This window comes from Myotis daubentonii, chromosome 7, assembly GCF_963259705.1.
Source record: "Myotis daubentonii chromosome 7, mMyoDau2.1, whole genome shotgun sequence".
In the NCBI taxonomy this organism is placed as follows: Eukaryota; Metazoa; Chordata; class Mammalia; order Chiroptera; family Vespertilionidae; genus Myotis; species Myotis daubentonii.
In genome coordinates, this window is record NC_081846.1 from 28,571,000 (window position 1) to 28,588,955 (window position 17,956).

Sequence of the window (17,956 nt, forward strand, 5' to 3'; positions counted from 1 at the left end):
AGCGGGTAAAAGAAACATATCCCTGTACCCATGGAGCTTATGGTCTTATGGGGGAAAGTGAAATTTAAGAAGCAAGTACAAATAAAAATGCCATCACCATTGTGGTGAGTACTATCAATGAAAGAGAACTAAGGGAGGGTAAGGGGACACCTGCTTGTCATTAGGTGGTTAGGGAAGGCTTCTCAGAAAAAGGAATATTTGTGCTAAAGGATGAAGAGGACTTAGCTAGAGATTAGACTTGGGCAGGGGGATATTGGGGGCCTGAATAGAAGAGAGGTCTTGCTAACCTGAAGCAGGAAGGAGCTGATGAATTAATGGATGAGAAGCATTAGTTGGTCCTGGTTGTCTTATAATGATGGACATACAAGCAAAAACATTTATGTTACATTCTGACAGGTATGATAATAGTAATTTGAGTAAGTGCTAACTTGATTTATTGGAATCATGCACTCTGGGAAAGCTTTCTCAAGTAGAAATAATGTAAGTTAAACTTTAAGGGTAAATTGGGATTTATAAGAGCATGAGGAGAAGGTCTTTACACAGCAAATGGATTCAGAAAGAAAGTGCTGTATGTTACTAATTTTGAAGAGCAGCTATAATGTAAGTATTGTAAGTTATTTCTACAACCTGAAGCTCAGTGAACATAAATAATTGGGAAAAAATGCAGGAATGATCACATTCAGAAAATTGTAGATTTTTAGTGTTTTATATCATTTTAATATGGTAAATACACTGTTTTATTATGTTGTCTTTTAAAGATTATGATATATAGAAACCAGCTTTTGAAAGACTGATTTTTTCTAGGTATTTATAGTTCTTTAATTATTGTGAAAAATGCAAACATAGGAAAATAGAAAAGTATAATGACTCACTATATTCCTGTTCCTATATATAACAATGAACATTTTTCAATTGCTTTATTTTTGGTTGACGTATTTTAAAAACATGACATTTTCCCCCAAACACAAAAACATGCATTTCTAAAAAATAAGGACATTTTTTTATATTACCATAAAGCCATTATCAGCCGTAAATATTCACAGTAAGTCCTTAATATTACCCAAACCAACCCTGTACAACTTTGCCCTATTTTCCCTATAACGTCTGTATAATACATTTAGTTGAATAACATCTCTTTGTTCTCAATATAGAATAGTTTCCTCAATACATTCCACTTGTTTTTTCCCTGTACATTTTCTTGTTGAAAACAGAAGGCTATTGTCTATTTACTGTCCTACCTTTAGAATTGGAGTCTCTCTCTCCCTGGATTTCCAGTAAGTGAGGAATTCGGTATAAAAAACTTGATTACATTCAGGTTAGATAGTTATTTTTTCTTAAAGTATAAAGAAATACAAGGAAAAGGTCCCCTACTTTGACTTCCAAGATAACTTGTTCCCTCTCGTTCTCCCTCCATCACCCATCTTCTTTCCCCTCCCTCTTTTCCTCTCCTCACCCAAGAATGTAGAGTTAAAAAATTCAAACAGCACAAAAGGATTCAAAACACATTGAAAGCTTCACTGCACCCCAAAGTCAACTACTGGTGATATTTACATTTTCTTATGAAAGTGGTTTGCATTTACCAACATTATATGTAAAAGGCTGATTTTTTTTTTTTAAATCACCTTAAAAACAACCTCTTGGACTAGAAGGATTAATACAACTTTCTAGCTAATGTTCTGTTAATGAACTTCTAACTTATAAAAGGGTATCTTTTAAATGTAATTCTCAGATGATTCAAACTGCTTATATTTCCATTTTGTTACACAATTCGACTTCTTCGCTTGGAGACTCCACACAGACAGCCCAGGAAACCGATGATAATCTGACTGAGTGCACACAGGAGCTCAAGGCCCCCCACAAGCAGTAGGCCTACAAATACTGAGAAGTGGATAGTCTTGTGCCTCTTTTCTTGCAAGTTGTATTTTTTCAAGTCACTGGCCATGGTGTCATTCGTGGTGGAAGAATTTAAACTGTTAGGAGCTACGCAAGATCCATTGAAGTACCACTGTAGATTGAAGGATTGGGGAGAAATCCTTCCAGAAAAATAAAAGGTAAGATGTTTAAGAATTTCTGTGGCCATCAAAAGAATGCAACATTGTGCCCAGGAAGGTATAGTAAAACAAAGTACTTTTGAAATTTGCCTAGAAATTTTAGCTAAGATCAGGCTTTCTGGGTATGTGTCTATATACTGTACTAGGTTAAAGCTTTTTGTTCATTATCTATCCCATCTTTCAACAAACTGTTTCTATGTAGCCCTGGCCAGTGTGGCACAATGGTAGAGTGTTGGCCCTCGACTGAAGGATCTTGGGTTTGATTCCCAGTCAAGGGCGTATACCTCGGTTGCAGATTCATTCCCAGCCCTGGTCCGGGTGTGTGCAGGAGGCAACTAGTCAATATGTGTCTCTCACATGGATGTCTCTCCCTTCCACCCTCCCTAAAAATCAATGGAAAAAATGTCCTCGGGTGAGGATTAACAAAAAACCAAAAAATGTTTTCTATGTCAAAAGTGGTTGAACAGCAACAATTGCATGTGGTTCAGACTATTTATGCAGACGTTCTACTTGCTGAAGATGTGAAAATAAAGGAGCTCCCCCTTTGAAGGAGCTCGATTCTTACTGCAAAACCACAGTGGCATCTGCTCTTAAACCAGAGTTACCGTTTTTACTCAGAGAGACACGTTAATACTATGATTATACCTGAAACCTATATAATTTTATCAGCCAATGTCACCCTAGTAAATCCAATAAAAAAGAAAAATAATATGACTGATTAAAGTGATTTGTGCCCATTGTAACAAGGTATGGATTATGAAAAACATTTTGCCCTAACACATCCATCCTGAGGTCATTTTTCTTTGGTTCACTATATAGTAGGCTAATAGTGAGTTTGCATTTTGGGTACCAGCAACTGCAAGTCTACCTGGAAAAACAAATGGAATATGAGAGTGCACCTTGCAGTTTGCAGCAAGCCTAGGATCCCTCATGTGTAACTGTTTACTTTCTGTAACTAACTGTCTATCACCCCAACTAGAGTGGGAATACCTTGAGTTCTGTTACCTCCAGAGCTTAGCCTGATACATGGTGAGCTGTCATCTGCTACAGACTGAAAGAACGTGTGCAGCCTCTGTGGTTGAAGTCTCTCTAATTTTAGATTTCAGATCCTTTAGTAAAGGGAATGTCTGGATTGTGATTCTTAACAACTGTTGTATGAAAGTTTTGAGAGATTTATCTTTTTAAAGGTAAGATAAAGGAAAAGGAGGGGGAAATTTTTTATGTAACTGGAAGTCTGGTTATTCTCTAATATAGAGAGAAGTAATGAATTAGATTGTTTTTTTGTTCTAATTTTTGACATTGTGCTTAGATGCAGGCACAAAACCATCTTACAAGACTGAAGGGAACCATTTACTTGTAACTCTTCATTATTATTTGTTACTAAGTGACTTAAACTTTTAATTCATTCCTATCCACACATCTATTTATAGTGTGAGCCCATAATCCATCTGCTGCTAGGTTTCTTTTAGGGCTTATAAGTAAGGCTCTAGATTTTATTTATTTGGTTTCTATTCAATTTTTAAAGTATAGAAGTAGTCTGTGCTTCGGGCTTACACAGTTCATTAGTTCAGAGTGTGGAGAGTCAGTGCTTCCCCAGGGCTTCCTCATCACCGTTCTCCAAAGGTGAAAGTTAAGCTTCTGCTGTGTATTTCCAGGAATTTTTAAGGCAAGGATAAGCCATCTGAGTCAATTATCCTTTTCAACAAGACCACACCCGAAACATTCTGAATTCCTCCACTTTTTATGAGCTTTTTCCAGTTGAAATTAATGTGCTAAATCCATAAGAATCTGTCCCAGTAGTTTCATTTAAAAAAAAAAAAAAAAAGTCGCTGTGTGAGCACCACATTATTCTAATCTAAGTAGCTTCGGTGTAAGACAATCAGGGAAAGGTCACTCACCTTAATTTGTCTATTGAAAATTCACAGGTACTGTTGCCTGGAGAATTACAGATGAGAGGACCTTTCAAGAGAGCCTGCACGGATACCAGCACGCAGTACACAGCACCAACTATTGTGATTATATTCAGAAATGATGAAAGAAACATCTGAAAAATAAGGTAGTTCATGTGCACATGTCATTACATGTTCCTGGTCTATTTCAAGTTTCAGCATCAGATCTACGGTTGCCCTTCTCTGGCCACCTTGTAGCCCTAGATGTTAAGATCACAGTTTTATTGGGTGTGAATTATAGAAGAAGGCAGAGGGCAAAGTGTGCCATTTTGTTGAATCACTAAAGGAGTGTTGGTCTTGCCGTGTTTTCTGAAAATTCTGAACCTTGTCCATTTTAACTGAGCACTGAGATCTGGTTCCTCAGTCATATTCTGTGTACTTCCTACTTCATAGAAAGAACCTTGACTAGATCATCAGCACCCACACTTTGATGTCCGCTCTCTTGACTCCTAAATCTTTAGTCTGGACTTAGCCCTGATCTTGAAAGTGGCCTGAGGTCAGCATTTTGCAGTAATTGATACAGGGTAGAGTTACAACAGGGCTTCTGGATCCCAGCACAACTGGCCTGTGGGCATTTTGCTGTTGGGGCCTTTCCTGTGCACAGTACAATGGGCAGCATTCCTGTCTCTACCCACTAGGTGCCGCTAACACACACTCACCCAGGTGTAGCAACCAGAAATGTTGCCAGACATTGTAAATGTCCCCCTGGGAGCAGGGGCGTGTGGGGCAGAGGGTGCATGCAACTGATTTTGGTGCAGCACCACCACTGAGTCAGAGGGAAAGACTGTAAGCATCTTTCATTTTGTGAATCAGCACAGGAAAGCAAGCATGAGATTTGGGAATAGGAAGTGTTATGGCCCAAATGAAAGTTGGTTTCCAAAAAGAAGTTCTGTGTTGTGTTAATCACTGTTAATTATGACTTGTAAATCTGCAGAAATAAGGGAAGGATTTCTTTTCCTTTGATGGGGTAATATCGCAGCTCCTAGAGGGGTCACCTGTTGCATTCTTTAGACCTGCCCTTAAAGGGTAGGCAGAGTAAGTGACTATGTATACAGTGTGTGTCAAGGGAGCTTGGGCTTTGCTATCCTTTCAGTAACCCCACGAGATGGATGCTATTATTCCCATCTTATGGTTGAGAAAATGCAGTCCAGGGAGGTTGGCAATGTGTCAGGACCTCATGGCTGGTAAACGTGAGTGCTTAGGTCTAATCACTAACTACATTCCTTCCAGCCAAAAGCACAGAATGATGGGTTTGAGTGTGATTCAAATCCTGCTTCTCCCACACTACTGTTCAATTTGCTCATCAAGAAGCGTCACTGTGTTTATATTTTGGTCATCTATGATTTCTGACTTCTCATCACTGCAGAGAGGCCTGGCTTTAGAAAGTGATTCCAACATCTGTATTTCCCCTAGACTTGAAGTTCATTTAAATGACTCAGGAAAACCTAAGTATTCAGAAGTAAAATCAATAAATGGATAAAGGGAAGGAGCAGGGAACAGTTCAAGTAGGGGAAATAGTGGGAACAGTTAAGATAGAAGACAAGTCTTGGGGACCACCTCTTCCCTCCCTCCCAAGATCTAGTTTTTGCCACTTTTATGATGCTTTGGTATATACTTGAAAGATACAAGATATGACTTAAACACCAGTCCTCACATGGCTGGTGAGAAAAGTGCCTAAAAACTTTAATCAGTATAAACTGGTGATTTAATGGCCAGCACCACTGTTATTACACGCTGCCCCCCACCCTTGGCCAGTGAGTCAAGCCCAACACCTGTGTGAAAAGGTGGTTTGATTATTCTCAACTCTCTGTCCCTAAAGGAGACAGAAAAATAGTCATTGAAAAGATGACAAATTTGTCATGACAGGATATGTGCAGGGGGCAGGGAGATATTCTTAATGGAAATATGATCTGAGAGAAAAATATATAAGTATTCTGATGTCTTTAAGTTTGAGGATTCAGAAATATTTCAGGATATCTTTCTCAAGAATGTTTGGCACTGGCTGGTTTGGCTCAGTGGATGGAATGTCGGCTTGCGGACTGGGGGATCTCAGGTTCGATTCCAGTTGGGGGCACATGCCTGGGTTGTAGGCTCGATCCCCAGTGGGGGGTGTTCAGGAGGCAGCCAATCAATGATTCTCTCTCATCATTGATGTTTCTGTCTCTCCCTCTTCCTTCCTCTCTGAAATCAATAAAAACATATTTTTAAAAAACACACAAATGTTTGGAATACAACATAGAGGTAATGCAAAATCAAACTCCAAGGGATAATAGTTTAAAAAGAAAAGCACAAGGAAGGGAAACTAAAAACTAAGATTGACTGACTACCTGCAATGTATCAGGAACAAAGAGAGACAATAAATAATTAGCAAAGTAGTTATAACCCTAGACATCAAATGACAGAAAAGGGTAATTTTTAAAAATACAAATGTGTAATATTAATCTAAATATGTATCTCTTTAAACAGTGTTTCTCACCCCTGGGGACACATTATAGTCACCTAGAGTGTTTTTGAAAAATACTGATGCTGCATCTCAGGGGAAGGGGGTAGAGGTGGAGAGATATTTTTAAGATCCTCCCTGGTGATTCTAACATCCCCATCAGGCTGAGAACCATCGCTTTCAAACCCCAAGCTCAGCCAGGAACTCACTGTGAGTGCTCATTTATTCGTCTACGCCTTCCTTAGAGAATTATGAGCCCGCACACAGTGTTATTAACAATGTTCATGGCATCAGTAGTGTAGACATTGTGACTTTGAGAGTCTGATGGATTGAGATAAAAGTTCACTTACTGGCTGTGCTACACTGGCAAGTTATTTGCTTTCTCTGAGCATCAGTTTCTCGGTCAATAAAGCGGATCATATTTCAAAACTAAAGGGTTTTGAAAGAAATAAGATAACTTATTTGAATCTGTTCTGAGCATAGTGACAGAAGTTAATAAGTATTCATTATTTTCCTTTTAACTTAGTTAAAATCTTATTCATAATAGGTATGTACTTAATGTTAGAAAAAAATAATCATAATAGGTATGTACTTAATGTTAGAAAAAAAATAACTAGTGTCTTCTTTAATTTAATCACATCAAGCAATGAGCATTCCGAACCTAATCTTTCATATGCATGAGAGAACTGAGGTTACATTTTCCTTAAGTATTTTATACACAGCACAAAAATAACAAGTCTTGTTATTCTGAAATTGGTTGCAGCTCTGGGTGTGATTTCTAAATCTCCTTCCTTTGAAAACCTTTAGATAGTGAAACTGAAGATTGGGGAGAGGTGAGGCTGGCTCCAAAGTTACACTTTTATGGAGGAAAAAAAAACCCTCACACTTTCTGTATCATCATACAAGCATCCTGATAGGACGTTCCTAAGACTGTGGTCCTGCCACTGGAACCACACAGTGATTTGGTAGCTACCGAAGCCACAAGTGGCTTTGCTCAGCTGTCCATACAGTTGGTGCACTTTCCCCCCACACACACCCCCTCGCCGCTCAGTACTCACCCCGCCTCTGTTGTTGCAGCATGCTCTTTTCCTCGCTGCCAAAGACATTGTTGTTGCTGGAATAGCCTGGAAATTACATCAACAGGGAAGATGAGTCTTACTACTTCTCATCAGATGAGAAAGCAGTCATCTCTGCCTCCTATTTACCAGCAGTTGTGGGAAATCAAGACTCAAGAGAACAAGAAGGAAGTGTGGCAACGTCCTTGATCTTGTGATCCCATTTCAACCCTAAAGATTAAAGAGCTGGAAGGGATGGTGGGATTTCAGTAGAGCAGTTTCAAATTCTCCCATCTACATCACTTTACTGGGTCATCTTTAGAGAGACCTGGATTTTATTTTTTTTTAATAAGTTTTCTTATTGATTTCAGAGAGAGGAAATGAGAGGAGAAATAGAAACATCAATGATGAGAGAGAATCATTGATCAGCTACCTCCTGCACACCCTTTACTGGGGATGGAGCCTGCAACCTCACCATGTTCCCTAACTGGGAATCCAACCTTGACCTCCTGGTTCATGGGTCAAAGTACAACCACTAAGCCACACCAGCTGGGCTAGAGAGACTTGGATTTTAAATTGAGTGAGTTATTTAGTCATTATTTTGGAAGGAGTATATCTGAAAGAATTGGTTATGTCATCTAAAATTCATTTTTTTTTCTTTTAGTTATTATAATCTGCAGCCACTATCTAATTTCCCAAAAGCTGTCTGAATCTGGCAAGCATCCAGAAAGGAAATTGCTGGTTTTGTTTGCCTGACAGCTGGGAACTAAGAAGTCCATCACCATTCCTTTCTCTTCCCTAACTTTCCTCTCACTCCTGGGTCACTGCCATCTCTCTGGTTCCCAGCTTAGGATTTGGGAAATATTTTTGGTTCCACATTCTGCTTTCTACTCCTTTACACATGATATGTAATGGCCTTCCTTTACATTGATGTTCAGCAATCGTGTACATACTGCATTCTGTATCAAGGGAAATATATTCTGGCGAGGAACACTGTAAGAAGCGACCTCACATTCTGAGGACTTGGTTTAAATTTTCAGTCCTGTCTAGTCAGCAGCTGTGACTAGAAATTCTTACTGGAAGAAGCTTTGTGTCATTGAAGAGTGGGCTGTAAATTACTTCCCTTCCACTTGAGAAATTTGAGCCATAAGGTGGGTTTTTTTGCCACCTCAGCACAGCTGCCTTTGAGTAGTTAGTTCTGTCTTTCCTCCTGCCCTTATTTTCTAACATTTTATTGAATTCTGACAACATGCCAGGCACTGTCATAGGTTCGGTACGTGTTTCAGTTCATTCCGGCCTCAACCAGCCTCTTTTTATCCTCATCTTACAATGAGAAAACTGAGGCATAGAAAGTTTGAGTAACTTCTCTAAGAAAGTGGAAGAGTTTGGATTTGAAGTGAGGCATTTGGTTTCCAAAGCCCAGACTCTTTACCGCTATCCACACTGGATAATTCTTATAGTTCTCTGTTCCTTCACAGAGTTGGTTCATTCTCATCTACCACCCCCTCTCCCCCCGCCCCCCGGCTCATCTCATTGTCCTCTGTTCCTTCCCCAAATTCTTTTTCCCAAGATCACATCTACCTTTGCTTTTCCAGAGCAGGTCTAACATTTAATGCCTGACAAGGCAGCTTTCCTAACCAACTTCACCCCCTCTGACCATGTGCTGACCCCGTGGCTCTTGTGGAGAACACTTTATATTGTTATTAAACTTGGCTTACATATTACCTTGAATTCCAGCACCTTTATAATTCAAAGGTCACATGTATGTAGGGGCAGCCCAGCCATTCTGGGGTGTAGCTAAGAGCCCAGAAGGAAAGGGAGGGAAAATGTAGCCCCAAAACAGGTTGTCAGTGTTAATGGACTAAATCTCTTTTGTCGTACTCATAAGCTATACTGCCTTCTGAGCTTAAGAAACAATTCATTTACAGGAACTGGCAGACTATGGCCCACCACTTCTTTGTCATAAAGTTTTATTAGAACTCAGCCTTGCCCATTCACTTATATTGTCTACAACTACTCTCACACCAGCAGTGCAGTTGAATAGCTGTGAGAGGGACTGCCTGGCTCTCAAAGCCTAAAATATTCACGATCTGTTGTTGTTGTTGTTTTACAGAAAAAAAATTATCAATTGCTGATTTAGAAAATTAATCTCTTAGAAGAAAGTTAGATCAACATTAAATTACAGCTTAAGTGGATGAATCATTTCATTTTACTTATTGATGTAAATTAAACTCTGCTGACTTTTTAGGATTTATTTCAGAGATGCTGAATATTTATTTTTATAGTTCTCTTCCCTTGCAAAGGGTTTTTTAAAGTAACAATAACTTGCCATGAAGTCCCCTCCCAGTTGACTTCATGGCATGTCAACACATGTTTGTTACATCACAACTCACTGTTTTTCAACTCTTTTGACCATTCAGAGCTGTAGAAATTGAAATGCTCTCTAAGGAATGGATATTGAAATATGAGAAAGTGTATAGGTGTATGTGTGACTGAGTCATAAATCTTCCAGATAATCTGTCAAAATTAGTATTTATGAGAATACTCTTTTTTTAATTCCTAAGCACATTTGAATGCATGAGAGTTTTTGTGAAACTAACAGCCCTGACAGTCATTTGCTTTTATAAAGAAGTAGTATTGTTCATTCTTCCTTACAGAAACCCATCCTTTTATGCAGTTTTAGAAATGAGTGTACGACTTACAAATGCAGTACAGAAGAGCTATGAACCATTGAAACTTGGTAACACAATTCAAACCCTAGGGATCCTCTAAGTACCTGACCCTGAGAGCAACCCAAAGCCACAGCTCATCACAAGTATAAAAACGATATTTTGCCCTAACCGGTTTGGCTCAGTGGATAGAGTGTCGGCCTGCGGACTGAAGGGTCCCAGGTTCGATTCCGGTCAAGGGCATGTACCTTGGTTGCCGGCACATACCCAGTAGGGAATGTGCAGGAGGCAGCTGATCAATGTTTCTCTCTCATCGATGTTTCTAACTCTCTGTCCCTCTCCCTTCCTCTCTGCAAAAATCAATAAAATATATTTAAAAACACACAAAAAAACCACTATATTTTGCAAATGCTTGTTACACAAACACCTACCTTGTTTAACATTCAACATTTTTTTCTAAGATTTAATAATTGATGAATTACCATTGTATAATAAGTGTACTCAATGAATAAGCGTGATTAAGAGCAGGTTTACAGTTAATCTTATATCAAATGGCCTTAATACAGGGATTAAGCAAGTATATAGTTAAAAGCAAGTATATAGTTGTGAGCACCCGAAACACAGTTTATTTTTGTATTATTATTCATTAACTAGAGGCCTGATGCATGACATTCATGCACTTGGAGGGTCGGGGGGGCCCTCAGCCAGGCCTGCGCCCTTTCGCAGTATGGGAGCCCTTAGAAGATGTCCTACTGCGGCTTAGGCCTGCTCCCTGTTGGACATCCTTAGCGCTGCCGCAGAGGCAGGCCACCGCACTCACCAGCTGTCAGCCCAGTTTGTGGCTGAACAGTACTCCCCATGTGAGAGTGCACTGACTGAGAGTGCAGTGACCACCAGGGGGCAACTCCTGCACTGAGTGTCTGCCCCCTGGTGGTCAGTGTGCATCATAGCAACCGGTAGTTCCTCCATTCGGTCGATTTGCATATTACCCTTTTATTATATAGGACTAGAGGCCTGGTGCACAAAAATTTGTACACTGGTGGGGGAGGGGGACTGGGGGAGGTGTCCCTCAGCCCCACTTATGCCCTCTCACAGTCTGAGACCCCTCAGGAGATAACCACCTGCTGGCTTAGGCCCACTCCCCGGGTGGCAGATGGCAGGCCCGATCCCTCGGTGCCTGCCCCGCCTCCCCAGGTCGCGCACATGGCAGGGCCGATCCGGGGGTTGGGCCGATCACTGCTGCCCCACCCAGCTGCCCCGAGTCAGGTCGCACACGGGACTCCTGGACAGGCCAGCGGATCGCTGCTGCCCCACCTGGCTGCCCCGGGTCGGGTCGCACACGGGACACCCAGACGGGCCGGCGGATCGCTGCTGCCCTGCCCGGCTGCCCCGAGTCGGGTCGCACACGGGATGCCTGGACAGGCCGGCGGATTGCTGCTACACCGCCCAGCTGCCCTGGGTCAGGTCACACACGGACGCCCGCCGCCCCGGGTCGCAGATAGCAGGCCCCGATGGCAGCAGGGCAGGGGGGATGGCGCTGTCCCGCCCTGCCTGCAGTATGCAAATTAGCCGCCATCTTTGTTGGTGGTTAATTTGCATGTCGCTCTGATTAGCCAATGGAAGGCATAGCAAAGGTACGGTCAATTACCATGTTTGTCTATTATTAGATAGGATTATATATTAATGTATTTGTATTACAACTATAACCCTACTTTTGCCCACCCCTGGGTTTCCTGGGAACATTTTAAGTCTCTTTTTAGTGCTATGAAAGATGATATTTATTGATTTTTTTTTTCACTTAACATAAAATAGTTGAAGATAATTGCATAACACTCTTGGTCATGATTTCAAAAGATAAAAAGATTCACCTGTTTTGAGTAAGTCATAAAAACACAATGAATGTATTTTATAAAGTAATCAGTAATTAATTCCATAGTTGTTATTTACTACTTCCCATGAAATCTGGTTTTGAAGCAATACCAATTTAAAATGTTAAAGCAATTTTGGAAAGATTTCAAAATCTACAACAAAAGTGTTTATCACACAGTTCTTTTTACTCACTTTTCTGTGTATTTACGAGTATATTGAGAGTTCAGTATTTTGACAGATGTTGGAAAGGACACAATTCCCTTTGAAAAGGTATTCTTGCCCTAACTGGTTTGGCTCAGTGGATAAAGTGTCAGCCTGTGGACTGAAAGGTCCCAGGTTCGATTCCGGCCAAGAGCATGTACCTTGGTTGCAGGCACATCCCCAGTAGGAGGTGTGCAGGAGGCAACTGATCGATGTTTCTCTCTCATCAATGTTTCTAACTCTCTATCTCTCTCCCTTCCTCTCTGTAAAAAATCAATAAAATATATTTTTTTTAAAAAAAGAAAAGGTATTCTTCCACACTATACATAAATATAGATGTATCTGTTATAATGAAGGACAGAAGAGCTGTGGACCATTAAAACCCTACAGAGTATAGATAGCTGAGGACCAGGAAAATACACCTGTATTCTGAGCCCTTCTGTCACTCACCTGTTTGCTTGTGAACCTAGTCTAGAGTTTGAGGTTCACTGTAAAATGCCTATTGAACTTTTCAAAGAGTTGTTTAATGCTTTGATGGCATTCTACCACACTGAATAATAGAGATAGATTTGTGTAATACTCTTCGTTAGTATTTATGGAGGGAAATAATGTAAATTTAGTCACGGAACAAGGAAGTGCAGATTCTCTGGAACTTTCACAGGTTTATAGAACCTTTCTGTGCTTCAGTTTCCTGGTGACTTAAGTTTATGGATTAAGTTATGAATTTCACCTTCCCCCTTGGTTAGCTTGAAACAGGTGGATTATGGTGCTAATCCTGGTGGAAAACAGAACTTGAAAGTCAGATAAGTCTGGAACTGGGTCTCACAACTACTGTGTGATCTTGTTAACCCTCCTAACCTTCTGTTTGCTTGTCTGTTAAAATACAGTTGATAATAATCACTCAGCCAGATTATTATAGAGAGTAGATGAGATAACATTGTAAAGCATGAACCCAGTAGTTAGCACTTAGCAGTGGTCGCTGCCTTTCTCTATGCCTTTGTCCTTCTTCACCCCCTGCTCCCCTGCCTTCTTCATCAGGCTCCTTTCATGCTGGCAAGAAATTTGTTTGTATTGTGGTAAAGTCCATTTGTATCTAAAGCTACACGAGTCATTCTAAATGGATTATTTTAACATGGGAACCTTTAGGAGCTTCATGGGAATTGCCACTGTTGGTAAGTCTTGGCCAGCTGTGCCTGGCTTCTGTCTAAGCCGATGCAAAGGAAGCTCACACCATTCAAGTAGACAGAAGCCTCTGGAAGGGCAGAGCAGACACAAGATTTGCAGTCTCATCACTGTGTTGGGCTCTGTGCTTTCTCTCAGCCTGAAAGAGAATGTTCGTGGCAATTTGAAGAAAAAGTCCACAATTTCCCCCAAAGCTTTTCCTGTAAGTACCTCTTTCTACCAAGCAGGGTGAATATATTGCTCATGATATTAAAGGTACAGAAACCATCAACTTTTGAGGGATGCTTTACTAGAGTGGCTTTTTGAAGCCAGAGTAGTCTCAAGTCCACTGTGTGAGCCGAAGAACAAATATTTCTCTAAAGATTAATGTATAACCACTCAAGAGTGTTTTCACATTAGTCTGGGGATAAGACCAGCAGCAGTCACTGATCATCATTAAGAATTAGGGATGCAGGTAGAAAACAGTGTCTGGAAATTCTTTAAAAATCTCCATGTTTCAGCATCTGTACAACACTTTGATAATATAGGTAATTGAACTGTCACACACACACATGAACACACATCTAAACAAAGGCTCATTTTTCTGACATTAACCACACCCTTTAGGTAGCACCTAAGTGGTAGAACAAACAAAAGCAGCATCTTGAATGCTGAATTTCCAAACTTCAGTATCCACATCCCCATTTTATGAGCATGGAAACAAAATCATAGGTTAAGTGGCTTGCAAACAGAAATATACTGGAGACATAATTAGAGCTGAGATTCTCTGCCAGGTCCAAAAACAGTATTTATTCCTCGCCACAGGTGAGTCCTACCCAGGCCACTGCATCAGAATTCCCAGGAGAGGGTCTATAAATCTATTGGGTGATACATTGGAGAGTTATGTATTATACTGCTCTGCTGCAGACATCAACAAAGATAGACCGATCAATAATTATCAAACTTAACATTCAACAAGCACCATGATGTCCTGGTATATGTAAGATCTGAGTCAAGAAGTCATTGAGGTCAGAGAGCCAGAATTTCAGGTCCCAAATCTCTTAGGCCAACTCCCTTTGGTACAGGCAATGCCATATTCATGCCGCACAATTATCATCCAGAATGTTTCTTCTCATTCCTACTGAGCACTTCCCACACCTGCTGTATTCCCTGTGAATACCTTGAGCATGGTTTCAGCAAAGGAAAGTTGAGGGAATTCATTCGAAAGTTCCCTAACACTATAAAACTTGGAAGAGCAGCCCTAGTGCAAAGAAATGTGCTAGGTAATAACCCAACCAACTTCATTTCTTAACCCTCAATATTTTTCCATTGATTTTTAGAGAGTGGAAGGGAGAGAGAGAAAGAGAAGCATCGACATGAGAGAGACACATTGGTTGGTTGCCTCCCACATGAACCCCGACCAGGGCTAGGGATCAAACCTGCAACTGAGGAATCAAACCCGTGACCTTTCAGTCCTTGGGCTGATGCTCTAACTTCTGAGAAAAACTGGCCAGGGCAGCCCAACCAACCTTTATCAAATTTAATCTTTTTTTGATCAAGCTCCCTAGCCTGTACCACATATTTAATTTATTTAAATTGTCATTCCTCATTGATAACCAATATAAATGAATACCATACCACCACTCCTCACTGTATCTTAAGTCAAGACACAGCTCAGCTCACTGTAAATCTGAAAGATGGCCTGTAGGACTTCGGTAAAGCACTTTTCTCCACATCAAGTCAAATAAAAGTTACTCACCATCAGACCTGCTCCTATAATTCCCGGGAACCACCACTCAAAGCAAGAGATGGGGTTTTTAAAAAATTCACCTTCCTCAAGTCTGTTGACAGTGAGAGGTATTGCGTTGAGAGCTACTCCCGACAGAAGTAGAACCAACAGGCTGAATCCATTGCAGGATGTCCATCCTTCACAGCAGGTCATGGTCACCCCCTGGTCCAGTTAGAAATGCTATTCAAGTGGCTGTTTGTGTGGCACTGTCTTGCCTTTATCCTGAGCCTCCTAATCTAGTTAAAGTTTAGCACTTATGAAATTTAATTTCAGGAGTTGGTTTAGAGTCCAAGAGGGCAGACCTTATTGTGAGGACAGGAAGTAAAGATAAGTTTATATTATGATGAGATTGGGAAAGGAAGGCGGGGAAAAGGTCTGTGGTTTCTGTTAGATAAATGTATGCATGAAAATAGGCAGATGGTAACTAAGAACAAGGAAGAAGGGGTTAAAAAGTGCTCCTCTAACATATTTTACCAGTGTACCTTATAGAAGCGAAAGCAAGAATACCCAGTTAACATAAACTATTTTTTCCTGTTGTGTTGACATTACCAAGTAGTGAAGTTCTTTACTTTGAAATTGTTTAACAAGAAAACAAATAGGAGATTGGGGGGAAAGTATTTCCTCTGCTGCAAATGTTCTTGATTAGTCAAAATTTTAGGGAATACACAAAATTGTAAATTTCTTCATGTCATATCATTCCAGTCTTGCAGACTAACTCATTTAGAGGTAACCCACTTAGGACTTGTGGGAGGTTTGGTCAATGCTACTAGACTGGAAGTGTTCAAGTATGGACACCAGAATCAAACATAGAAATAGGAGAGAAGCTGGAGGAGAGATGATGATGTTTTATTTTCTTTAAACCCTAAGTACTTACTTGGTCATTTACAGAATATTTTTAGACCAAGCTTCCCAATTGTCTTTCTACTAGTTTGTGAGCTTCTCAAGCAAAGGTATGTCAGTGCAATAGGCTTTAAATACAAAAGTTCTCACTTATGCTAATTGTTCATCATTAATTGACAAGGGGGCTCTGCTCATGGTAGTTGCTGAGAGTCCCATACTCACAGAGGCAGCCCTCATCTCCATTCTGGCTTCCACAATTGTAGAGGCAGAGTGAAAAGCCATGATGAGCCACATACTCAGTCTGAGCATTTTTGTTCATGCTTTATTGGCCAAATGAGTCACTCAATTATGTTTCAGTTCAAATGGGTGATGAAATATAAACCAACTTTTATCCAGAAGCAAAATGAACTTTAGGCAGCTCTAATATTTACCATGCCTTCCTCCCATCCCAGTCCATAGCACAGATTCAGCAAATGCTGTTGGGAATGATGAAGGAAGGAAAGAAAGATGGAAGGGAGGATGGGAAGGAGAGAGGGAGAGAGGGAGGGAGGCAGGGAGGCAGGGAGGGAGGAAGGGGTGGAGTCCATCTGTAAGTTCAGGTACAATGGGCTTAGAGAGTAGCGCCCCATCCTACAAAAGTAGGAGACAGAGGGTACTGGGGAGGCAACCTGCAGACTCTACCATATCATAAATTAATGAGCTGCACCGGGAGAAACAACCAGTCTGCAGAAAACAAGTAGGAGGAGATGGTGAAGACGCAGGTGTGCAGGAAGTGTGAGGGGTGGAAAACATCTGGCCCATGGGCCATTTAAGGCCCGCGAGATCATTTGGTCTGGCCCTGCCAAGGCATTACGGGTGAGTTAATTAAATGTTTGACCAAATATAGCAGGTTAATTTTTAAGTTAATAATCTTGATGGCCTGCAGATGATGTTATAAATATCCAAATGGCCCTTGGCAGAAAAAACTTCCCCACCCCTGTTCTAGATGGAGGCAGAGAAAAGGTAGCTTCCTGGTTTCTCAAAGGCTTTCTACTTTTTTATTTCTACTCTATGGAGTAGATGACTCCAGGTAGACACCTACTGACTGCAGGTCCTGTCCTTGTTTTCTGTGAGATGCCTCTACATTCCTACAATAAATTATCCCCTTTATACTACTGTAAGTGGGCTTCCATTTGTTTGCAAACAAAAATGCTAAAACTGTAAGTTCCTAAAATCAAGGATAGAAATATACAAATATCTTGTCCCCAACCACACTGAAGCAGCAAAAGGAGCTCAGAAAAAGGAAGGATTCTCTTGAGATGGACCGGGAACTAGGATTCCTCTCAGTTTTGGAGAGGAATGATCAGAAGGGTTTTTCTGACAGGTGCAGAAAACCAAAACTCTCCTAGCTATGCTAAGCAAGGGGATGAAGTAATTGGGGGACTATGGATACAAAATTGTTGGGAGGGCTGCAGGGGCATTTCCTATTCCTGTCCCCTGGGAATGCCTTCCAGGACAGGAATGCTGAATGGTCCAGGCTGCTGCTGCCTCTGCAGTAGTCAAAAAGGCATGGAAATTGGTCGAGTTCAAGCACACACCGCTGTAGCTACAGTCCAGGAAGCCACTGCCACTGTTGTGGCTCCTGTCCCTACACACCCTCAAAGCTATTGACTAAACTCTGGAGCACTGCCTTTCATATCTGCTGACACCACAACTGTTTCTTCACTTCCATGAAACTAGTAACTGGACCCAGGGACATCGCTGCAGTGCAGAAAATTCAACACTCCAGTCTTTCTTAGCAGCAACAGACAAAAGTAGCAGAAAGAGGACTTCCACCTCATTTTTGTCTTCCACATTTCTCAAGGGTGGATCTAATTGTTGCATTATCCAGAGCTTAGATTTAGAGTATTCTAGGAAATGTAATTTTCAGTCATTCTGGCTTCTGCCATACAG

At 40.9% G+C, this 17,956-nt stretch overlaps 1 protein-coding gene across 1 annotated transcript; it reads right to left on the reverse strand.

Moving 5' to 3' along the window:
• Positions 1–1,759: 1,759 nt before the first annotated feature.
• Positions 1,760–15,337, reverse strand: TM4SF20 (transmembrane 4 L six family member 20). The gene is made up of 4 exons (XM_059703379.1): positions 15,155–15,337; positions 7,499–7,564; positions 3,950–4,095; positions 1,760–2,033 (listed from the first exon to the last, which is right to left on the reverse strand). Exons 1-4 carry the CDS (start codon positions 15,335–15,337, stop codon positions 1,760–1,762), a joined length of 669 nt encoding a protein of 222 aa, XP_059559362.1.
• Between the last annotated feature and the right edge of the window lie 2,619 nt (positions 15,338–17,956).